This window comes from Eretmochelys imbricata, chromosome 1, assembly GCF_965152235.1.
Source record: "Eretmochelys imbricata isolate rEreImb1 chromosome 1, rEreImb1.hap1, whole genome shotgun sequence".
In the NCBI taxonomy this organism is placed as follows: Eukaryota; Metazoa; Chordata; order Testudines; family Cheloniidae; genus Eretmochelys; species Eretmochelys imbricata.
The window spans coordinates 242664630-242690558 of record NC_135572.1 but is presented as its reverse complement, the minus strand read 5'-3'; the positions used below and the strand labels follow the sequence as shown (position 1 = coordinate 242690558).

The window sequence follows — 25929 nt, the reverse complement described above, 5'->3', positions numbered from 1 at the left end:
ATATTCCAACACACAAAACAGCCTGTTTTCTTCTATCTGATTGTAGCCTGAAGTCAAACAACCCTTTATAAAAGTACCCCAAAGTATGAACACGTTGGTTTAATTCTGTGAGCAGCAAAACTGGGGCAATTCTTCTGTCCAGGACCAGCATTTGAGGAGCTCTCACACCAGTGACCTGCACATGTGCCATGTCATGGGTGCTTCCTGTGCTTTTGTTTACAGCCAGACTGGTGGGGGTGTTGGTGGAAGCACAGGACTAAAGGCTCTTTGAGTATGGGGAGCCACCTGTTATTTCTCCCATGTCGGGGAAACAGAGAGAGTTCATTTTTAGACGTGTTGAGCTTCCTTCCATTTTCTATAAACTATAGCCCAAGGTATGGAAGAGATTATTCCAATCCAGTCATGCATGGTTCTCACGGCTCCTCAGGCTGGACATAGAGCCTGGAGAGCATAGGATTTAACCCTAGAATAGAGCGAGACTTAGTCTACAGTACAAAGTTTTGCCAGCATAGCTATGGTGGCTAAGAAGACACCTGATGTAGACGTGAGTACTCAAACAGAAGAATGCTTCCTCTGGCTTAGCTAATGTTGTTCGGGGAGGTTGTATAGCTATGCCAGTAGAAGAACTCCTGTCAGCCTACACTGCATCTCCGTTAGGGGGCTCTATCAGCAAAGGCTCTGAAGTGTAGACAATCCCTAAGCATATGACACAACATGCTGCAACAGCGGTGACAAATTACCCCAATTGTTCTTATTAGTAATATTCATTCTCTTTGAAAAGTCACAGAGCAGTCTTTGTCAGGGGGACATCACACTTCACGTAGTGAGGCTTTATTTAAAGAGATATTTTAGTAATAAATGATAGGTGCGTTTGTTATTAAGGCTCTCTCTTCTCTGGCATGTCATCGAAGCTCTATTTGAGGGCTTTTAGCACTTTATTTAATGGCCCTTTTTGGCACTTTATTGGGGGATGACGAATATATATACTGCAGTCTTTCAATTATTACAAACTTACATTGATAAAGTTCTAAAAAAAAATTTTAAAAAATCAAAGAAATGTAGCTCCAGTGTCTGCCACCTCATTGCATAGGATCAGCATAATTACACTAATGACGAGAAAAGGTTTGATTCAATACTGAAAGGTACTTTAAAACTAATACAGTATAGTCTCTCTTCTGCAGTCTATTTTGACTGGTTAATGTTTGAGCCAAATCCTGAAGTTGTCATGAAGTGTTTGAGGTCCAGGTGGTTTTTGCCTGAATGACAACTAAGGGACTAACCCTACAATCTTTATTCATGTTAGTAATCCTCATTCATATGAATGTGCCCATTGAACTCAGGAAGAACAATTGACTATATAAGGATTATTTGATTTAATAAGGATTGCAAGACTAGAATTTATATAGATCAGGTTCAAAAACAGGCAAGAGTTGTTGTGAATTTTTTTATTGTAAATTTCCCACCTGTTTTTTAATTAAAATTTTGAAATTGGAAACATTTCAACAAGCCTTACAATTGTTTAAAAAACAAAATTATCATTTTTTCTGCTTTTTTGGGGGGAGGTGAGGGGTTAAAACTTGAAAAATTTCCATCGCAATTCCAAAAAGCTGTAGACTTCAGTATTTGTACCTATGCTCTACTTGTAAAACCTCCACTTGAGCATTCAGAGTTAGAAAATGCCTGTGTCCTTTTCACATACATGTTTCTTCATTTGCCTCCAAAGCTTTGGCACAAGGAAAATTTTCATTTTTACTGACAGTAGTTGATCCCTTCCTGGATGGTACTTCTGTACTTTTCAAATCTATCAGCTCATTGCTCTCTGGTCTGAATCGTTTTATTATTAAAATGAAGAGAATTATATATAAGAAACAACATCCTGCCCTCAGTCCTGCAATGAGTCCAAGATAGACATTTCTAGAAAAAAAATGAAAACATGAATGTTTGTATCATTGATACTTGAGATACAGTCAGGGTCCAAACACCCCCCTAAAGAGAGAACGGCGGGTTTAAAGCCCAAAGAATAAGCAATTGAAGCTACTGATTGTATACCATGTTATTGTGCATAAAAATATGTCAAGGAAGGATTTTTATAAAAGCTTGTAATGTTCTAATCATTCTGACATATGTATGCAGACTATGGTTATGAGTTTATGTAATCTGTGTATTTAGAGAACTGGGCTCACAAACTTTGGCTCCACCTCACAGCAGGACAGGTCTACACTGAAAATGCTGCATTGGTGTAGCTGCACCTGCTCCGCTCTAGCGCTTAAGTGTAGACTCTTCTCCTGTCGGGGTAGTTAATCCACCTCCCTGAAAGGCAGCAGCTATGTTGACAGAAGCTCTCCTGACGACATAGGGCTATCTACACAGGGGGTTAGGTCGGTATAACTAGGTCGCTGAGTGATATAGTTCTACTGGTATAGGTCGGCAGTGTAGATCTGAGCTAATAGATACCTCCCATTCCCAAACCACTTGTTTACACCAAATCAGAGTCAAATAACACTCTATTGTACGACTCAGGAAAAGACAATGACGGACCATTAAACTTAATGAAAAGATATTGAGACAACTGGTGATTTTCCCATTTTGAATATCTATAGTGACTGAAGGAAAAGAAAATGCAGACCTTTTAAAATGAAAGGGATTTGAAGTGAAAAGCATCCAGAAATTGACCGACAGCCAGTGGGAGAGAAGCTATCCATGAAAAGCTAGATCCCCTCTATTGTTGGGGGGGGGGGTAATGCTGGGAAATTGTTCAAAGACAATAGGTATCTTGTATTGGAAAAGGGAATTTATCTAATATGTAAGTGTAAAGCCTGAGGTTGCACCATTATGTTTATTTTCTGTGTAACTTGTATGGGATTGCTTTCCCTTACTATTTCATCTTTGAATCTGTGGTTTTTCTATTAAAGAAATCTTTTGTTTATTTTTACCTGAACTATGTCTCTGTTGAGCAAACTGTGTGGAGGCTAAAGGAAGCTGGTATCTGGGGGAGGGTGTGGTGGTCTGGTTTCACATATTTGGGGGTGATGACCAGAGGGGGAAAAATCCAAGTGTCTGGTAGTTAAGAACTTGGGGAGACAGATTTGGGAAGACTTGGGACCAGAAGGGCTGTTGGGGTCACCCTGCAAGGAATAACTAGGCAGGTGGAAGCCAGGGTGAGACCTTATTCTTGTGGTCTGGTTACTACCCTGGTGTCAGGGCTCTGAGCTATAGCAGCAGAGCATTAAGGCACCCAAGGTTACAGGGCAGGTGGTGACAGAACTCCTTACCGGTCTCGGTGATCCCTAAAATGTCAATACTTACCAGGCCTGAATGGAATTTGAGTGTAAGATGTAAAATATGCATTTATGAAAAGCTGCTTAGACTCTCTGAATCCTGCTAAATCACAAACACAACCCTAAGAGCTAGGGTCTGGGATATGTTAGGACTCCTCCTCTGCACAGTTCCGGTTGTGCCAAGAGGCCATAAACTGTTTGATAATTTCCATCAGAGAAAGGGCTCCATGCTGGGGGTGAAGGTGCTGCATTTGGCACCCTCCAACCAGCTTGGGGAGTATGTCAGGGTCAGGAGAGGGTGTAACAGAGCAGAGCTCTATCTGCAATGCCAATCTTCTACTGATGCGGGGTGGTTAATGGATCATACATTCATCACACATCTTAGTTCTGCTAGGCCTATCCTCTATTGACATAGGGTCCATCAGTGGCACAACTTAGAGCTGCCTGGCATGGGGACTTGAGGCAGCACTGTGATGCCCCCCTTTCTCCTGGACTGAGTGGATTTTTGGCACAGGAGAGAATCAACTTGAAAACACCCGCTTTGTTCTTCAGTCCTGTTTTCTATATCTGAGCCAAAGCACGTCACAGCCACACTAAAGAGCCAAGTTAGAAAAGAACAGTTTATCCAGGGAGCATTTACTCTACTTGTATAATGACAGGTTTCAGAGTAGCAGCCGTGTTGGTCTGTATCCGCAAAAAGAAAAGGAGGACTTGTGGCACCTTTGTTAGTCTCTAAAGTGCCACAAGTCCTCCTTTTCTTTCTGCTTGTATAGAAGCAGTCACCTTAGAAAAGTGTTAGCCGTTTAACCAGTCCAAGGCACAGTTGAGTGGTAGAGAAAACCCTAAAGTAAATTGTAGACACTCATTTTGCCAACCCCTAACACACAAAGCACTCCACTGAACTCAATTTCCCATTGCCGTAATATTAGTGTTCCTGAGTGTTCTAAGGATTAAATTAACAACCATTAAAAATGCAACCTTTGGTAACAAGACCTTTAGGCATAAAGAAGAGACCTTCTGCAATTTCATATGTTAGAACTAATCAAAAGAACATTGTTCCCCAGGCCTAGCTTTGATTAAGTTTATATGCTTTGAGATTGTCTGATCAATTTTGTGATTTTCTTTTTTGCCCCTGAGACTTAGTGCTAGTTGAAAAATGTTTTTTTTCTGAAGAAAATTTTGACTTTTCATCAAAAAAGTAAAATTCAGAACCTAGAAGTTGAGGTTTTCAGCCAAAAACCCAAAATATATTTGGCTGAAAACTGATAGGAATAGCCCAACATACAGTTTAGGGCTGAAAACTTTTATTTTAGAATGGTTTGTTTTCTGACACAAATTTGAAAATTTTCAAAGATGGTACAAATTATTTTCATGAACAGTTTTGTTTAATCAAAAACCCAGTTGTCCATCCCCCTCCCCCAAAAAACAAATCAACAGAAAATTTAGTATAACTAGTAGAAAACTTCATTTAAACTCTGAAGCTGCAGCTGAATGAAGAACAGGAGACAGGAGCTATTCTGAATACCCTACAGTCAACGCTGCTTGGTAAGCCAAATTCTTTTCCCTGTTGTTTTTAGCCTTTATTCTTAATTTCATCTCACCTGAATGCTTTCGTGTCATACACTCTGCAAGACCCTGATCCTCCACACCTCTTTGTTCCCCATTTCAAGCAGGTCTGATCTATCAAAGCTCCAAAATAAATAGGCGCTGGAAGTCCACCTGCAAAGAAAATAAATTAATAGAATGAGCGTAACATTATAACAATAACAGCGCTTAGTTTATAGTGGAGGAAGGAGCCCCTTAACAAATGGTTAGAACAGGAGCATGTGAACTCAGGACTCCTGGATTCTGCTCCCACCTCTGCTAGCCTCATGACTTTAGGCAAGTTGATCAGCCTCCATGTTTGCTCAGCTGTAAAATGGTAATTTCCTACTTCCCAGCCTTGTTGTCAACTTAATTAATGCATGTAAAGTGGTTTAAATTCTTTGGATGGAGTCTTCTGTAGACTGGACAAGCATTATTATTACTCCCACATAAGAAAAAGAAAATTAATGATTCCTGTGATTCCACTTTTTCAGTTTTTTGCCTCTCTCTCAAAAAAAGTTTAAATGTCCTCTTCTTCACATTTTCTTGAGCATCAGTCTGTTCCTGGTTTTGATTTGTGTGTCACAATTCATCACAGATTCTAATCCCATGTACATCACTATATCCATTAAAGCTGTGTAATTAAAATAGATCAGTGCTAGAGCTCAGCTGAGCAAAACACTTAAGTATGTACTTAACTTTAAGGATGTGCTTAAGTCTCACTGGGTATGCCTACACAAGAAAAACCCATGGTACTGTGTCTCAGAGCCCATACCAATCGACTTGGTGCATGGGTTTGGGGCTGAGAGGCTAAAAACAGTAGTGTAGACGTTCCGGCTTGGGCTAGAGCCCAGGTTCCTAGACCTTCGTCTTATCAGGTTTCAGAGCTCAGGCTCCAGCCCAAGTGGGAATGTCTACACTGCAATCTTTAGCCCTGCAGGCCAAGCCCCAATTGACCTCCATTCTGAGACTCGGCATTGTGGGAGTTTTTTTGCAGTGTAGACATATCCATTGACTTCAGGCACTTAACGCATGTGCTTTGCTGAACTGGGGTCTAAACCATTTCTTGATCGACTGCCAAACACTTCCATTTTCAAAACAAAAATCAATCACAATTTACAATGATCAGTGTTCAGCTTTGTTAGGAAAAATTCTTTTACAAAAATATGAAAATGGCCCAGTGAGAGCTCATTGGGAAATGGGTTCCTGCAACGGTCAGATAAGGCAGGGATGGGAGCAGAGGGAGATCTTTGTGACAGTAAGGGTGGGGAGGAGGGCGACGGAGCATGTGGAAGCTGTGGGGACGTGCCCAATGGTGGTTGTAGGAGAGAGAGTACTTGGAGATGCAGCCCTAAAGGAGCTGGGTAATCTTATCCCATTTTAAAGTCTGAAACACCAAATCATAATCCTCAGGTGCCTGCCTACGTGAATAAAACAAAAAACCTCTGCAGTTCAATCCCCTCCTTTTCCCTGACTCTTTCATTACATAGATTGTTTAACTAGACAAATATATTACATATTCATGTGCTAGGACATACCTATGAAGCATATTGTGGTGGAACATATTCAATACACTCTACAAATTTCACAAAATCAAATTTTTGGAAGGATTTGGGGGTTTGTTTGGTTTTTTTGGTTCTGACACAGAACAAGGACATTACACCAAGTCATCTCAGGTCCATCTCTATTGTGTTCTATTTAAATCCTAAGAGGAATAAAGAAGAATAGGAAAAAGACAAAAATTTTACCTAGTATCCTTCCACACAAAGCGTCAATGCCAACCGCAAATGATTTCAAGTCTGGTGAAACAGATCTAAAAGGTAGGCGATCACATTAATTTTATATTCATGGGAAGAGAACTTAAGATAATACAGTTTTGCCAACCTCTACACTGAGCATGTCCATATATGCTCCATTGTAACAAGTGCCACACAACTTTATTTTACATAGCAAATTTCATACAAGCCATAATGGAAAACGCTCCTCAAAGGTTTCATTTAAGATGCTGCTTCTGCACTCATTGATCTACATAGGCGTAGGAGCAGGCTTTCAGACAATCAGGTGCATGGTGTAAAAATATATGTGAAGACATCATATGAGGAAAGAAAAGTAAACATTCTATCATAATACTATTAAGGACCTGATCCGGCCAGACACTTAGCCCTGAGTCCTCCTCAATGCAGTTAAAGTTAACACACAAACGTAAAGGTGTTACTGTCTCAGGGCCGGAGGCATAGCAAGGGCATGGAGAGAGCATTTCAGATGACATTTGAAAGGGGCTGGAAAGTTGCTGAGGCAGACACAGAAAGGCCATTTGAGATGACTGTAATTGTGGTGAACATCACAGCTGAAAGTGGCAAGATTGTGGGTTGATACAAATTGGAAGAAGTAGGGAAGGGAATAGACACAGAGCCTTTAATTCTAACCGGGCATGGAGCCATGAGTACAACGGTGTTGCATGCCAGCACAACTGTAGAAATAAATGGGACCAATTCTCATTTCCACTAAGGCCTGGTCTGCCCACAGTTTTTGTAGTGTTACACATGTCAGTTAGGGTTATGTGATTATTTTTACCAATAAAGTTGCACCCCTTGGTGCAGACACAGTTATACAGGTATGAAGGTGCCTTACACCAATATTGCTTATTCCTTTTCCTGTATGGAAAGCATCCATACTGGAAGGGGAAGGATGTACCACTTTAACTATATTGGTGCAGTTGCCTTATGGTGGTGTTTACCCAAGCAGTGTAAGATGGCTTTAGTGTAACTGGGAGTTAGGCCCAAGTAAGTTTAAGTATCAAGTCTTCTGCACTCAAAAGTATTAAATCTCACACCCTTTAAGGGCCAGATCCTTTACTCTCAGATGGTGAAAGGCCTGGATGCGTGTGAGGAGACATGGGCTTCAATGTGATCTTCAACATGCAAATGAGGCTCTTGATTACATACTGCTGCCTTTTGCCTTCCTCTTGCTACTAGGCAAGAGTAAATTAATGACTGTGTAGCATGCAAATGACTGGGTCCTGCTGTCCTGCCAATAACTTTTTACCCTAGCTTGTACATGCAACACTCTTCACAGGAACATTTCCATAAAAGATGTATTTTAACAGTGAAATAACTAACTCAATGTAGCTAGTCACAGTAAATCACAAGTGGGGGAGGGCTGACCTCAGTTAGCTAGTGTGATAGATAGGGCAAATTTCCTGTAACATCCTTGAAAAATCTTCTTGCATTAGGCTTAAGTTTCTTTGGAGTCCCTTGTATTAAATGCAAAGTTTATGTGTTATGGTGGGATTTTATGTAACTTCTCTAATGGGGAAGATGTGGCCAGTGTAAAAGTTGGAAACAGTTATGAGCTTCAAAGAACTAGTTTAAACAATGTGGCAGACAAGAAGAAACTTTTGGGATAAACAAAGTTAAGAGCATTTCCTAGGAAATCCCTGGTGGGAACTGAATGCAAATTCTCAACTCCGGACACAACCTTTTGAAGCTATGCCTCAAGGAGAGAACCATTGTCTGCTGATCACGTGTTATTTGAGGACAAGATCAAAGGCTCAAGAAGTATAAAAGGAAGGCAGCACTATTCAAGGTGGTGAGCAAAAGCTGTTATTAACTTGTAACCACACAAAAATGCCTTCGTGGGATTTGAAGAACTGACCATCTACCAGAGCCCTTGTTGGAGTTGGGGGTGATCTCTAGTAAGGTGATTAGCATGTAGGGTTTTTTTTATTGTTTTAAATATGTTTTCTCCGTAATGCTTTCACCTTAAGAATAAATGTGCTCTCTTAGAAAGAGCTGTGTGGCAACTGATAACTGTAGGCAATTACAACTGTTGATAACCTCTGAGGAGAAAGCAAAAAACAAATGCCAGCCTGTTTAGGCAGTCTGGCTTGCTGAGAAACTCAGTTTAGGAAGGGAACTGTGCAGTCTCGAAGAATTCCAGTCAGACAGGAGAGAGACATGGGTTTCTGCCCAAGATAGGTGACAGTTGAGGAGCTGGAAGCCTAGAATGAGTACCCTGGTTGGACCATGCTGAGGGAATACAGCTGCAGTTGCCGTGAACTATCACAGCTACATCAAGGGAAAACCTACCTGTGCCTCAGCTCCACTAGGATTTAACAGCGAGATAATTAGTTTGAATTAGCTATCTCAGTGTAAAAACATACCTTTCTAGGCAGTGACATCATAACCAATCCATCAGGTGAATTAAAGCAAGTCAACAGAGAACAGAAGGCAGTTTCAAACTGGTTCCTAAAACGAATGGGGAGCCAGTGGAATACATCATAATTACAGCAGTTTAGCTGTAACAGATTCTAATCCACACAGGTAGTGAGAACTGCTGCATTGAAAATCAATACAAATGAAGCAGCAATAAGTGGTGCTGTGCACCGATAATTTAAGATTATAATCTATGTTTATGAATGAACAGAAACAGACTTTGGTAAGTAAGGCAAACAGTTTTAGTTTTACTTTTATGTTTAAAGGGCAGTGGTAATTGAGTTTTTTGTTTTGTTTTTTATACCAGTCAATTTTCATTGGTGCTGGAACTATTCATTTAGTTCCAATTTTAGATAAAACAGGAGATCTGATATTTCAGGGTGTGTGTACTGAAGTAAATCAAGTATACTGAAAACCACAAATATAACTGTAAAAGAGCAATACAGACCAGAGATTCTAATCTCAGATGCAAAGCACTTTGCCTTATGTAAACCACTTTATAAAGGTGAGTTCTTTCTCAGAAAACTCTATGTGAAGTAGGTATTATATCCATTTTACAAACGGCTTAACTTGGGTACAGAGAAATTAAGTGACTTTACTAAGGTCATGCACAGAGTCAGAAAAGGAATCCATTGCTCTGACTACTGAATAATCCCCCTTTCCTTCTCCCCGCCCCCCCCCATCCATAATTAAGCGGAGAGGGTCGTCAGAACAAGGCCGATCCAATCCATCACATAAGTCCCAAATTCCGTTTAAGTGAGACAAATGATGGCTTGGCCTTTTGCTGGCCCTTTGCACAGGGGTGGGTTTTGTAGGAAGTGCAGAAACACCCACTGCCTCTCTGAGATTAGAATTTCATTCTTCAAAGCAGAAATGAAGTGACAGAATGGTACATTAATACTTTGTTTCTGTTTGCCCAAAACTTTATGGTCAAGGTTAAGGTAAAGTATTTTACCTAAACATAATCATGTATGTAGGAGTGCCTCCTAAAGCTAAAATAAGTGCACAGGTGCTCAGTAGTGCCAAAAAATAGGGAAATGTTTTAGTGCAGCTTTCTCTTTGGCACTGTCCCAGAACTGCAGAGAAATTGCCACTCTCAAGCCCTTCAACTTGCACACAGCTGCAGTTGTGAAACACCTGAAAGAGAAAGATGAGATGACTCACTTACTTCATGAGCACTCAGAGATTTCCCAGCATCTAGACTTTTGATGGTCGTTAAGAATACCGTGTATTTCATATGGGAATAGCGGACCCCTAAATGATTTGCAGACTTTGGGCCAGCTTACCCTGTATGCGTCTGCTGCTTTGCATTGCTCCAGTGACACAAACCAGCTGTGAATCCAGTTTAGGCAGCCATGCTATTACTGTACTGGGGTATGAAATTCTGTGGTTAGCTTAAAGATGGGTTAAAATTCAAGTTCAAGGTGGTTCATGTATAAGATTTGGAGGCCATCTAAAGTACATAAATAAGTATAGATTACTAAGGGCCTAAATATTCAAATGTGGGGACCTAAATCTATATTTAGGGACCTAAATAAAAGTGGCCTGTGTGGTGATGTAACAGGTTTCACTCACCACTAGGGAGCCTCCTCCTGGCTGTTTAGGGGATTAGCTCTTTTCAGGTTTGACACCCCTTTCCTCACACCATGGCCCTTCCCTCTCTTTTTGGGACTCAGGGTACTCCCTCCAGCCAGGTCACGATAGCCTTCCCCTTCCTGGGTATCAAAGTCCCCCCTAAACAACTGTCCCATGAAGTCTTTGGCTCTACTGCCCAGTCTAAACCACTTTGCTCAGTGGCTGGTAGGGGAACCCAGGCCCACACAATACTCCAGGCTCCAGTCCAGAGACCCTATGTCCACCAACCGTGGTCTGCTTACACCCAGATCCAGTTGCTGTTTCCCCTGGACTCCTTCCTACTTTTCTGCTCTTATCTTCTGGCCTGGCCCCTGAGTGGGTTTATCAATACAAATTCCTTCCTCCCAGGGAGTGTCAGCAGATTACTTAACATACTCCCATCTCCCAGGCAGTGACTACAGATTATTTCCCTTGTAGCCCCTTTCTGCTGCCAGCTTCTGGCTTTTACCACCCCATCTATTCCTTTTCAGCTAGACTAACTTTTCAATCCCTGGTTCTTCCCTGGGTGCAGCCTATCAGGTTAATGGACCTCACTTAACCTGCTCTACCTTGAGCAGGGTGGACACCCAATTGTAGGTGGCCATTGAAGTCAGTAGAAGTTGTGGGTGCTCAACACCTCTGAAACCCAGGACTCTTATTTAGGTGCCTAGGAATATGGATTTAGATGCTACCATGTTGGAAAGTATTGCCTTATGTTTGATCATTGTTAGGTGATGTGATGGAAACCCTGTTGAGTTTATCAAAGTTTTCTTCTCACTTTCACTACTTCCAAGAACAATTTACCAGTTGAGATTTTCAGAACAATACAAGGATATAATTTCAATGGTGATGCTGAGCTAAATTCCCTGCTCTACTTTGAAAATCCTAGCCATACATTTTAGTTCAAGCATTTAACCTTACATTGCTTATTTTACAACTATGTTGACCATACTCATAAAAGGTAGGACTCAGGTTTGTGACCTTACTGTGATCTGAGTTAACTGATAGATAACTTGGGTTTCATTGGCAAGCTCCTTTGTAAATGCTAATGTAGACATGCAATTTTTCCAAGATGTAAACGTCATTATTTACCTGAGGCAACATATGCCAACTGTACCAGTGTGATGTAAAAGGGCCTTCTTACTTGAAAGTTGCATATTTGTCTCAAACTCCTTTTAAACTGATACAAACACTTGTGTAGACACTCTTATTTCAGTTTTGTATGTTACTTAGTGTGGTTTATTTTAAATTGCTTCCTAATTAATGTAAACTAAACTGAACTAAAACCGAGAATGTACATATCTTTTTGTGCCCCATTTAATTGAATAGATCTAGAATCATACCTTAACTTCCTCATGTGGACAATCCCTAAGTGCAAGTGAATGTCAGACCCTAAACTAGGATCTTTCTATCTCACATATTGTCCTCAGTAATAAAGATTCTGCAAGCCAGATTAAACCATTATAAACATTGGAGCAAATTCATTGTCTTTTATGTATTTGCACCAGTATGACTGATTAGAATATAGCTAATAATTCTGCTAATAATGCACAAAATTCTATAGAATCCTCTTACTCAGTGTTGCCCCTGTGAGCTAACAGGAACAAAGGCAGTAAAAAATTATTTTTGTCACTGAAGTATTCAGCATTCTATCCACCTACATCTGAGTAACAGATTTGCTGAGAAATATATTTTTACAGTCACTTTCCAGAGTAAGAAAACATTGTTTAGAAAAAACAAATTCTAAATTTAAAAAAAACTTTAAAGCAAAGAAAATCTAAAAGTGAGTCTAGGTTATTGAATTCCAATGGGATTTGGGTGCCTGACTCCCCTGGGTTCCTCTGAAAGTGGAGCGAGGCATTTAGTGCCCTTAGGCTCCCTTGAAATTCCCAGCTGGATGCTTTTGTGCTTTCTCCGTTCACTAGTTCAGAGGTAAAATGGTAGAGAATGGGTATCTCTACATGGTTGCTTAAGCATAAAATAAGCAACAGAAATCCATCCATATAAATAATTATTATTTGCATTCTTTTAATTTATATCTATCGACCTACTTACCATATTCTTTCCAGTCCCAATCGATGATTTACACCCAGCAAAGCATGCGGTCATATAAGTGATTCCATTGTCCCCACACACAGGATCCCATTGATTTAATACACAGCTGCAGTCAGAATTGCAGCTGGCAATTAAGTTGTTTTTTGGGAAGGAAGATTGTTTTACTCTGGAGAGATTACAAGTAGAATCTTAACTGATCAAATAAAACAATTCCTTATTAGAAAAATAAACATAGACAACACATGAATGACCAAGCACAGAGAAATGAGATGGAGTAAAGTGGTCTCCATTGGCAAACTGCATTCAGTGGAGCATGAAGAACTGATAGATAGTAATTGCATGTACAATGTTGGCTAAATTGATCTAAGCCAAGGTTCTCTTGGTTTTATCATAAAACGTTAAGAATTTTGCTGGATTGTAGCTTCAAATTGCAAGCCATGTCTGACTAGCTATCTTTGGTGGGATCATCAGTGACAAGGATGACATGAACAGACACAGAATGGGATTGCTAATAGATTTAGTGGAAGATTCAGCCCAGAGGGGAAAAAAAAATCACACATGAAATTGCTGCCGCCTTCAGACTAACTCTATCCTCCCTCCCTATTGTCCAGCTACCCCTGCAAATGCGAAGTAGTGGTCTAAACCCTGACATGCTTGTTATAGCTCCAGTTGTTTGGTCAGAGTAGCAGCAGCAATGCTGCTCCTTGGTCTCTTGGATACATGTGTGTGAGGCCTGGTTTACGCTAGACAATTAGGTGGGTTTAACTACATCAGTCGGGGGGGGTTGGAGGGGGTGTGTGAAAAATCCACACCTCTGACCAGTGTCGTTAAACTGACCTAAGTCCCTATGTAGACAGAGCTAGGTCAATGCAAGAATTCTTCCATCAACCTAGTTACGCCAATGGGTGAATCCCTCCATTCAGCAAATGGAGTGTCGACTCTAAAGCTCTCCAGCAGGGCAGCTGCAGTTGCTGCTGTAGCGTTAAGTGTAGACAAGCACTGACTCATGAGTACTGCTCTCATCTGAAGTCTTCTACTCAGCAGCAACCCTGCAACACTGGTCAGCTGGACTCCTGTTGCCTTATTCAGATCTCACATTGGTTCCACCCCAAAATAATACCATTGACCTCTGTGGGGTTACTCCTGATTTATGCTGGTGCAAGTGAGATCGAGGGACCAATTTAAGATCTTGCTGACAAGAACCAAGATTTTCATACGTGACTAGTGATTGGGTTTGTTTTGGTGTCCAACTTGAGATGCATGAACACATTTTCCAAAAGTGCTGTGCACCCGTCCTCTGAAAATCAGATGCTTTTAAGGTGTCTGACATCAGACACCCAAAGATTCAGGCACCCAAAACCACAAATCGCTTTTGAAAAGCTTGGCCTGGGTTCCCAATTTAAAACCATGCCATTGAAGGAAAAACAATCACCCCCCCCCCGAAATTTTCGAATGCAAAAGTATTTTAGTTGTGTTTTCCCCTGAGTTATGATATTGCTCATCTCACAGTTAAGAATATTAATGTGGCTGCAGAGTGAAGAGATGGCTGAAATAATCTGTGAATCACAAGGTCTCTTTTTCACTTCAGCAGAAAGGTCTCATGATGTGGGAAATCCCCCAGTAGTGAGTTGTTGGGGTATGGAGAAGCTATTTGACCTACTTATTCATCTTTGGGGTACCCCCAATTTTGGGAGCAATCAAAATCAGTCATTTTAATCCTCCAGCATCATCTCTAATTCAACAGGCAGCCTGATTGCCAGGGACTGAACTTGGCCACAGTAGTCTCCACTGAACAAAACTCTGAGATTCTCTTGTAACTAAACTCCAAGTCACGCTGGCCTGGTTACAGAGAACATTGGTGACTGGTTTGACAAAAGGGTTGGGAACATTTAGGTGAATATGCTTCAAGAAAAATGGACTGAGTTTTGATTAAACCTGGACTGGAAACCAGGCAAAGCCTAGTGGGTAGAGCAGGGTGAAATTTTTCACACAAAATGTTTTTGGGGGAAAGGGGGAGGGGAAAAATGCATATTCAGTGACAGTGAAACTTTCTCCTAATTCACGTTTATTTAGCTGAATTGTTTGTTGGGGAAAAAACCAAAAAAATTCTGAAAAAAAAAAAGAAAACATTTTGTTTCGACATTTTTCAAACGAAACATTTTAATTCTTCAGCTTGAATCAACTTTTCATTTCAAAGTTTCCTTGGATTTTGGCCATTTAAAAATAAAATTAAAACAAACCATTTCATTCGACCCAATTTTTTTTTAACTTTCAATTCACTGAAAGTTATGAAAATGTTGGTTTTCAGTCTGACCTGAAGCATTTTTTCCAACTTTTTGAAACTGCCACTGAACCAAAAATTATGTTATTTGCCCAACTCTATTTCCTTTTGAATGTCTGTTTGAATTAGACTGTGAACTCAACACAAAATTCTGGGAGTTTGAATCTCCACTGCCATGCACCTTAGGTAGACATTTACACCTCTGTAAATTGGGTGTAAAATGCTACCAATTCCAATGTCTCCACTGATGTCTGCCCATGATAGTGCTTTCCATCCACTATGCCCAGGGATAAATGTCTATACAAAGTGCAAAGCAATGATGAATCTGATCTGGAGTGTGCAAATTCCCATGAGCTGAAAGTGAAGCAAGGTCTGCAGAGCCATTTGCAAATTGACACCTCCAAGTTCAATACATCTCTAACACTGAGCATCCAAAGATCCTGAAGCATCTCCTCTGACTACTAAAAGGTTTCAGAGTAGCAGCCGTGTTAGTCTGTATCCACAAAAAGAAAAGGAGGACTTGTGGCACCTTAGAGACTAACCAATTTATTTGAGCATAAGCTTTCGTGAGCTACAGCTCACTTCATCGGATGCATTCAGTGGAATATACAGTGGAGAGATTTATATACACAGAGAACATGAAACAATGGGTGTTACGATACACACTGTAACGAGAGTGATCATTTAAGGTGAGCTATTACCAGCAGGAGAGCCGGTGGGGGTGTGGGGCGGGGAGGGGAAACCTTTTGTAGTAATAATCAAGGTGGGCCATTTCCAGCAGTTGACAAGAACGTCTGAGGAACAGTTGGGGGTGGGGGGTTGGCTGATGTGATTAGGCCCTATGATGGTGTCCCCTGAATAGATATGTGGACACAGTTGGCAATGGGCTTTGTTGCAAGGATAGGTTCCTGGGTTAGTGGTTCTGTTGTGTGGTGTGTGGTTGCTGGTGAATATTTGCACAAAGCCCCCCAACCTGTGTCTCCCAACCTGAAGCAAATACTCACCATTGCCAACTGTGTCCACTTAGCTATTCAGGGGACAGCATCATAGGGCCTAATCACATCAGCCACACTATCAGAGACTCGTTCACCTGCACATCTACCAATGTGATATATGCCATCATGTGCCAGCAATGCCCCTCTGCCATGTACATTGGCCAAACTGGACAGTTTCTACGTAAAAGAATAAATGAACTCAAATCAGACGTCAAGAATTATAACGTTCAAAAACCAGTCGGAGGACACTTCAATCTCTTTGGTCCTAAAAGTTGCAATTCTTCAACAAAAAAACTTCAAAAACAGACTCCAAGGAGAGACTGCTGAATTGGAATTAATTTGCAAACTGGATACAATAAACTTAGGTTTGAATAAAGACTGGGAGTGGATGGGTCATTACACAAAGTAAAACTATTTCCCCTTGTTTATTCCCCCCCCCCCTCCAGCTCCCGGCTGTTCCTCAGACGTTCTTGTCAACTGCTGGAAATGACCCACCTTGATTATCACTACAAAAGGTTTCTCCCCCGCCCCGCTCTCCTGCTGGTAATAGCTCACCTTACCTGATCACTCTCATTACAGTAAAAAGAAAAGGAGTCCTTGTGGCACCTTAGAGACTAACCAATTTATTTGAGCATGAGCTTTAATTGGTTAGTCTCTAAGGTGCCACAAGGACTCCTTTTCTTTTTGCGAATACAGACTAACACGGCTGTTACTCTGAAACCTCTCATTACAGTGTGTATGGTAACACCCATTGTTTCATGTTCTCTGTGTATATAAATCTCCCCACTGTATTTTCCACTGAATGCATCCGATGAAGTGAGCTGTAGCTCACGAAAGCTTATGCTCAAATAAATGTGTTAGTCTCTAAGGTGCCACAAGTCCTCCTTTTCTTCTGACTACTAACACTCTCTAGTGTGCACTGTCAGTAGGCCTCAACGAGCAAAGCTGGCACAAATCAATGTCGCTCCACTGACCTCCGTAGAATTGAGCTGATTTACATCAGCTGAGGATGTAGTCCCATTATTTTTCTCTTTAACTAAACACAATAAACTTTATACTTTAAAACTTTAAGACAAACAAATAGTTATAGTATATTTGTGTATAAAGTTATATACCAGTAAATTACAGTATGCAAACAAGGGCCTGGGTCACAGAGTTTAGATCTCACAGTAACAGCCGTGTTAGTCTGTATTCACAAAAAGAAAAGGAGTACTTGTGGCACCTTAGAGACTAAATTGGTTAGTCTCTAAGGTGCCACAAGTACTCCTTTTCTTTTTAGAGTTTAGATCTAAATTCAGATCCAAACTACTCCCTAGCATTCTACTTTGGGACCTTCTTGAAACGTAGCGATCATGAGAAGAATTAAAGGATAAGTGTGTTTCTGAACAATGAAGACAAGAATACAAACCCAGAGTAGGAGACTGTTAAACCAGCCACCTGGAGCACCTCACAATCACATGTGAAGTACAAGAGGTTTAACAGGTATGCAGCTATAAAGGTGGCACATCCAAATTTTGCCATTCCAGTTATGTGTAACTTGAACTTTTTAATGATAAAGCCTCCCAGAAACATCCCCAGAATTGTAATGGGTAAAAGTATCACACCTGCAAACAAAAAGGAACAGAAGGATGTTTACATTTATTGAAACAGCACCCTATTAAAATAAAAGTCTGATGCTAGTTTGTGGTTTGCATTTTGTGTCTTTTAGTTTCTTAACTATGAATATGTGAAATTCAGGTTAGCTGAAATAGACACTAATCCAGACCTTGCCCTATTCTTCAGATTGAGCTTTTGAAGTTCAATAAAGTTCTGTTTCATTTTTGCTTGATGCTTCATTTTCTCCCTATGCCTGCAATTAGAAAAAGACTGTTTTCATTCTATTCCTTGCTTTTTTGTATGTGATTTCCAGCACAGGATTGCAGGTGCTAGAAGTTCGGACAATTCAGATAAAAATCTCACCTTGTGGGCACTTACTCAGCTGACATGAGCCTCCAAACCTTTTGAGGTCTGGCCATAGATTGTGCTAACAGAGATGGTGAAAGGAAACAGTGTTTGGATTTGGACTGAGCTTGAGCTGGGATTCCATTTGTAGGTTGGAGCCTGAATCCTGGCTAAGGTTTGGGCTCAGGTTCAATGATGTTGAAACCTCACAAACTCTCCTCCTGAAATTTTGACCCCAAACTTCAGAAATCTTACAAGCTGTTATTGTGAGATTTTATTCTTCTTTTGTGAGACTTTGGATGCATCCAAACCAGGACCAGAAATAAGGCCCTTCCAGTTTGGATTCATCCAACCTATAATGAAAGCAGTAGGGATTGGTTCAGATTCAGGAATCTGAATCCAAGTCCTCAATATTCTTAAAATTCCAAAGGGTTCAGATGACATTATCCCATTAATAGTAGAAAAAAGCATTGTCTGTGATTTATTATCAGCCAGTTTACTATATGAAGAAACCCAGGAAAATGATCACTAGAACTATATATTTAAAAAATACTGTAGGTAAATAATAATCCTCAATTTAAGATTTAACCCCCACCCACAAAGGAATCCATGGTTTATCTAAGGGCCCAATTCAATTCCACTGAAGCGAGTGTCAGAACTCTCTTGGAAATGAATGGGACCAGGATTTGGTCCTAAGATGGAAGATAAAGTAACAAATGAAAATTTTTCATTGTAGGATGGAAAGAAGAGGGACACATACCAATTAGAAAGATGGCTCTTGACACGGATACATTAAATTGCTGTTCCATAAACTTTGTCTCAAAAGTTATCAACCCAACCATAGAATTATACTGCAGAATAGTGAGGGACAAGTACACCAGAAAGACTGGGTTCCCAAGAAGTTTCTTCAAAGTTGGTAGGAAATCTGGAAAGGAAAGGTGAGTGTCTTATTCTCTGCTAAATATGAAATAGCCATATGGAAAGCTTTGTCCTTATTCAGCTGATGAACCAGACACTGATTTAGTTACTGGCTGTGTTAGAAAGTTTAATTTATTTTTCTCCCCATTATGCTAAACACTATCGAAGGGCAACCTTATAACCATGAGAACTTTCCTCTTCTTTCATACTTGACTTAGAGAGATACTAGTACATGAAGAGGCGGTGCAGTCTAGTTGATAGTGTGCTAGATTGGGAATCAAGAGACCTGGTTTATAACCCTGATTCTGTCAGTGGCCCACTTGGACTGTAAAGTCTTTGGGGCAAGGACTGTCTCTTATGTGCTTGTACAGTGCTTAGTCCAAATCTTGACTGGAGCCTCTAATTAGCACTGGACTACTAGTAATAATAATAATAATGTCAGTGGTTGCAAATTATTTGAAGTATTGCCAACCCTAGGTGTTCAAACTCATGTGTTGGGTCCCAAAAATCATGATATTTTAAATAATATTTTTGGGTTCATTTTATTTGCCTTTTTTTGTGAGATGAGGTGGGTGAGGTAATATCTTTTATTGGACCAACCTTTGTTGGTGAAAGAGACAAGCTTTAGAGCTACACAGAGCTCTTCTTCAGGTGAGCTTTGAGGGTTTGCATCTTCAAGTTTTCCTCTTCAATCATGAGGGCTAGAAGCTTACTTCAAAAAAAAAAAAAAAAGAAAGATAAGAGTGTCCCATAATCACGTGACTTCAAGAGCTGGGGCTTTAAGAAAAGCACTGAATATCATGAGATTTGCAGTAAAATTGTAGGTGTTGGCAATACTGTGCTTGGTATTTCCCTCTTTTACTTTGATCTTATTAATAGAGGGGAGTAACTTTAGCAGAATGAAGGACTCATTAATGCATAATCAGGTTTTCCTACACTGTCTTCCCTGCTCAATACCTCTTACCTTATGTTTATGCATGTAACGTGCCATGCCAGTGTGATGGCTAACACACCGAGACACATAAATGAATGAGCTGTTATAGCTTTTGCTAAAGGTCTGTAGATGGTGATGGTGGTCGTGACGGGGGTTTACCACCTCATATTCTCTGTGGAGTGGCACAGAGGGGGACCTGTTACACACTCTCACCTGGGGGTTATACCAGCACTACATAGGATGATGATGATTATTTACTATTTGCATTGCAGTCACATCCAGGGATGCAGCCTGATTGTGGTCAGTACTGTACAAACATATAAGCAGCCCTCAGTGAATACTTGAAAGACAACAATGTGAAATAGATCATCCAATATGTTCTTACCTTTTACTGCTTCTGAGAATTTTAACTGTGGTTGATTTGGGGATTCTATTTTACAGTGATCTTCTTGAATAGTTACAGATGATTCGCTCAGCTTCTTCAAATTTCTTTCTTCTCCTTCTTTTGGTAAGGAGTAAGGAAAGAACCAGAAAGGCAATGAAGCCAGAAAACTGACTGCTCCACATATCACCAATCCAAGCCACCAGGCGCCAACCCAACGAGCATCCTTAGGATTTATGGTTAAACTCTCTAAAAAGAGAGCGAGAGAGATTCCAAATTAAGCACCAGGTTTTTGTTTCTTGATTAACTGACATATAATATATTTCAGTACACAGAGCAATTTAAACTTGTATAAGAACATTTGTATCCAATATTTAAACATTTAAGATTAGCCATATTTGCTACAGAAATTTAAAAACTATTTTGTTGGTGAATCATTCTCAAGCACCTAAGAATAGGAAATACTAGTCACTTATTCAGCGACCACCATGTCCCTTACATTCCCTGATGTCCCTTCCTTGCTGCAGTCTGCCATTGCAATGCTTTTCCAAGAAAACCCATAAAAATGCAACATTCTCCCTTTATGGGACCCAAAATTCTACCCAGGATTAGAGACAGGCAAAGTGATTTAGATGATGAAAGTATCCGCCACATGAAGCTTTGCCCATTCCTTGACCTGGAGCAGAACCAGCTCTTTGGAGGTCCTCAATGTTCATTTAACATAGTCTCCCCATTTTTCTTTTTATTTGTGCAGATCACTGCATTTCCAGCTTCCCATCTAACATGTAATCCAAACAATAATGTTAGCTATTGAACCAGTAACACCCATTGGAAAGCCCCTTATTTCTGAGAGAGCTAACTGACAAGCAGTTGCTGAACACATACAGAACATCTGAGTCACTGATATTTCAGTATTATCATTCAGTGAATCATCTCTGTGTCTTACCAAGATCCACCACTCCAACATCTACCCACAGATTAGCACAGAAAGATCCGAGCAGAAAGCCAAGTGTTGGCCCAACCATTCCTGACGATCTTATGGTACCTGTAAGAGAAGGAAGATATTATGATATAGTAAGTAATATACTTTATACAGAAAAACAACCATTAGTCTGAAAAAAAATGCTTACAGTGCGTGAGAATTTCTAATTTTATGTTTTAGAAACTTTGCTTTACATTTTAAGGCTCTGATCCTGCCTGTTACAATATTCAGGCAGATTCCTTCACCCACTTGGAGCCCAACAGAAGTCAATGTGGTTTTGTATGGGCTAACATATATTATACCTGGTAGGATCAGGGTCAAGAGACAATATGGAAAAAGAACATATTATAGTGATTTTAATCTAAAAAGATTTTTTTTCTTTCAGCTCTATGTGACTGTATCATTCAGTTAATGACCATTACTAGAAAGCATATAGTTTTATAAATATTGAAGGGATCACAACTGTGGTTACAACTGCAGGTCACAACCAGTTTACATGACTGTGGGATGCATGACTTTCCCTGTACCGTATACTCAAATAAGCCCTGAATTTAACTTTAAGGAGGGGTATTTCCTTTGCCTCATCTGCTTAAAGTTAAGCATGCGCTTATAAGCTTTCTTCATTCAGAGCCAAAGTACAGTGATAGGTAGTAGTGCAGGTTAATAAGTAGAAATTTAGATAGAATACTCTGAAAATGTCAATTGGCTGAATTAATATGCCCCTGTTTAAGTGTAGTTCAGTATAAAAAATGTCTACAAAATACAAGTAAATGTGAGAATTAGCAAACCAACAAAAAGCTATTTAATATTTATTTATACAGCTCCAAAAGTAGGCTAGTAGAGAAACAAGGAGACAAGAGGGAAAATCCTGGCTCTATTGAAGTCAGTGGGAGTTTTGCTATTGACTTCACTGTGGCCAGCATTTCACCCAAGGTCTTTGCTTACGAACTAAACAGACATCAGAGATGAAGGAGGTGGATCATAGAATACCAGGCTTGGAAGGGACCTCAGGAGGTCATCAAGTCATCAAGTCCAACCGTCTGCTCAAAGAAGGAGCAATCCCAAATTTTTGCCCCAGATCCCTAAATGGCACCCTCAAGGATTGAATTTACAACCCTGGGTTTAGCAGGCCAATGCTCAAACCACTGAGCTATCCCTCCCCCTAAGGGGATGCAACAAGAAGCAAATGAATGAGCAGTAACATTTAGTACAAACTGGTCAGGCCTATGCTGCATTTTGTTATAATGTTTTATCATCTAATTTGTGAAACGCAGCGTAATCTGATTTTATTTCTCATTCCATGTCATGGCTATACAGAAAAAATAAAAAGTTCCAAAAAGCTAATTCCTACATGGACAGCAGCATTTCCCTTTCACTTATGCTGATCTGTGGAGTTTTGAGTTGTAAGGAACAAAATGGGGGTAAAATTGTCAAAAACGCCTAAGGGCTAGATTCAAACAGATATTGTAATGTTCAGTATTACAATGCCAGGCTCCTAGGTGCCCTGCCGCCCAGTGGAATCCTCTGCCCTGAGTTAGGTGCTCAAGCTCTCCATGCATTGTACAAGGAGAGGAAGTCATCTAAAGAAGGGATTATCAGAAACCAACTGAGTGGGAAGCTGCCTAAATTAGCCAAGTGTGAATGCAAAGGAAAGCTGTAGGGCTTAGGCCCAGATCCTCAAAGGTATTTAAGCACCTAACCCACACTGATCTGGGCCTTAGGTGTGCGCCTCCCTCTACGCCAAATTCTCAGATGTGAACCCTCTCCTAGAGTTAGGCACCTAAGCCAGATCAGCCCTTTCTCATGGGGAACAAGAGGGCAACTCACCCCATAAGAGCCAGTAGCCTAGTGGTTAGGGTACTCCCCTGAAATGTGGGAAACCAGTGTTCAAGTCAAGCAGAATGGGAATTCAAATCTGGGTCTCTTACATCCCACCTGAGTTCCCCAATCACTAGGCTACTGAGTATCCTGGAGACATATACCCACGCAGCTATCTTTTGTGTGGGCCCCGAGTTTGTAAGTGTGCTCTGAGAACCATAGGTGCCAACTTTCCCCAGTGCCGGTGGGTGCTTGTGTCCCCTGGCCCCACCCTTGCCCTGCCCCCATTTCAACCCCTTCCCCAAAGTCTCCCCCCCTCCCTGCCCCTATTGGACCCCTTCCCCAAATCCCCGCCCCGGCCCCACCTCTTTCCTGAGTGCGCTGTGTTCCTTCTCCTCCCAGTGCTTGCCATGTGAAACAGCTGTTTTGTGGTGCAGCGCTGGGAGCTAGGGGGGAAAAGTGGGAATGCGGCACGCTCAGGGGAGGAGGCGGAGAGGAGGCGGAGGCAAGCTGGGGCAGGGCTGGGGGGGACGACTGCCAGTTGGTGCAGAGTACCCACCAATTTTTCCCCATATCATTGGATTGACCACCCTTGAAATCTACATTAATATGCCTAATTCAACTTCTTTTACCCTTTCATGTGGAGATTCGTCTTCTATACATTTTGTAATTTGAGAAGCTCCTTGTTTTATAGATCTCACTACAGTGATTGCTCAGCAAATGAGCAGCGGTTCCTACAATGGAGCCTCACACTATGATCCCACTGTGTGGACTTTATTCTCCACTGCATTACATCCGTTCTACCCCACTTTCACTCAGTTCACTTCACTGTAGAACCTGAAGTAACACAGTAGGGAAATCGGGATGAAATCTTGGTTCCGCTGACTTCAATGGAGCCAGATTTCATCCTTTATTTTGTATTAATCTGCAGTAAGACAGCTCCCATTCAAAGTTCTGTGCACTCCTGACAATCTTCTAAAAATACACTAGTAAGTGAACAGATCTAGTAGCATATTATCTGCCTTTAAAGTTATATTGTGTAATTCTTGAATATACATCAAACCATCAGCCAGACTTTGAAACAAGCATGCAGCAATTATCCATGTTTGTAGAGAGATTTATACCTACGCTTCTCATCTGCATATGTTTTATACCTTTTAAAATATATTGAGTGCCAATCTGATCTCCCCTGTAAATCAAGAGCCACTCTACTGAAGCCAATTTGTTACACTGCTGTGCACCAGATATAAGAGAGATCAAAATAAGTTCATTTGTGACATTTTCTTGTCATCTTCCTCAAAAGCTTGTCTCTTTCTCCAACAGAAGTTGGTCCAATAAAAGACATCACCTCACCAACCTTCTCTCATTATTTACTGTGTAATTTTTGAACAGCTATAACCATAGCCAATAAATTGAGCATACTTACATGTAGAGGGTCAACTGTTGTAAATCAGCGTAGTGCCATCTGGCCCATATATTGTTTAATAAATATCACATATTGTGTAACAAATATCACATATAAATCAGTTTTAACACCTGAAACACATCTTGGCTATTGGTTTCCAGGGAAGCAGGATAGACCCCTAATGCCATATTAAATCTTACGTAGAATTTTCATTCAGCAGCCTCTGCTCTGCAGAGGAAACACAGGGAAATGTGATACATCTGATGAAAAACTGCCAATGACTCCTCTTGCAGAATGCAAAATTGAATGGCTGGCTAAACCAATTAATTGTACTAATACCCAATTACAATTAAACTCATTCATAAGCATGTTGTTTGCTGAGGATCAATTGGAGGCTTAGTGCTCCGTAGAACTATAAAGTGAGCAGTAAACCAGAATAGCCAGACAATCATATTACAAAGGATTACAGGAGAAGTCTGACGAAGGAAACAGGACAAAGCAAGGCATTCAGATTCTGATTCCTCTTCCTCATCACATCTGCATGCAACTAGATAATAATGGATGAAAATTCTTATACCCTGCGTTACTTTGAATAATACCTTACTCCCCAAGAGCTCCCATTAAAGTCAATGGGCCTGTTTACGGAATCAGATTCTACCTATTATGAGGAAGGGTGAATCATCACCAGGCCCATGGTGATTAGCTATGATACTTACATAGTTTAAAGGCTGTAATGAAACCAGAGCCACTGTTCCCTCTAAGCTGTGTGCGTGTGCGTGCACACACAGATCCTAAACCCTGCGCACACAGCAAACCACCGCAAGCACAACAATTTGCACAGAAGAAATTTTTTTGCACACACGGCCTGTCAAAGATTAGAGGGAACATTGACCAGAGCATTAACAAAGAGGAAAGTTCACCTACGCCATGATGCCCACAAAACACATGACTGTGGCTTAGCATCTGTGACTGCTACAATGCTAGCACCCTCATTGTTACTGTGTGCTCCCTCTCTCTGGCTCTGTTGTAACCACCTGCGGTCTCGCATCACATAAGGGTAGATCCTGCAAATGAACCTACATAAGGAGATCCCTGAGCCTGCGGGGAGCCCCACTGACTTCTGTGGGGCTTGGCACAGGTGCAGCAGAGTGCTATGAATTGCAGGATCAGCAGAGTGCTATGAATTGCCTTAACTCCCAATCCTGCAAAAATTAAAACACATACTTAATTTTGTGCACTATGAGAAGTTTGATGGGGCAACAGGTTTATTCATAGTGCATAAAGTTAACCATGTGTATACATCTTTGCAGGACCAGGACCTTAGCTTGCAAGCTCTTTGGGACAGAGCCCCCACAAAAATCTCTTGCCTTTTCATTATTCATGCCTACATTGTTTAACACAATAGAGCTATAATCTTTGACTATGGAGCTGCCACAATACAAATACGTAGTAATAATAATAATGAGACTTGGTACTTATATATGAGTAAAGGAAATGTCATAAACCTGACCTTTCTATTTTTCAGATA

General features: G+C 40.7%; 1 protein-coding gene across 1 annotated transcript in view; it reads right to left on the bottom strand.

The window, feature by feature from the left end:
• Positions 1-1691: 1691 nt before the first annotated feature.
• Positions 1692-25929, bottom strand: part of LOC144259279 (solute carrier organic anion transporter family member 1C1-like) — a 37793-nt gene continuing 13555 nt past the window's right edge. Inside the window, exons 6-14 of the mRNA XM_077807479.1 lie at positions 21143-21241; positions 20200-20445; positions 18723-18887; positions 17430-17625; positions 12746-12911; positions 10032-10213; positions 6611-6675; positions 4880-4997; positions 1692-1914 (exon numbers count right to left, since the gene is read on the bottom strand). Of these exons, the coding sequence (XP_077663605.1) occupies positions 1692-1914; positions 4880-4997; positions 6611-6675; positions 10032-10213; positions 12746-12911; positions 17430-17625; positions 18723-18887; positions 20200-20445; positions 21143-21241 (1460 nt within the window). The remainder of the gene's footprint in view (positions 1915-4879; positions 4998-6610; positions 6676-10031; positions 10214-12745; positions 12912-17429; positions 17626-18722; positions 18888-20199; positions 20446-21142; positions 21242-25929) is intronic.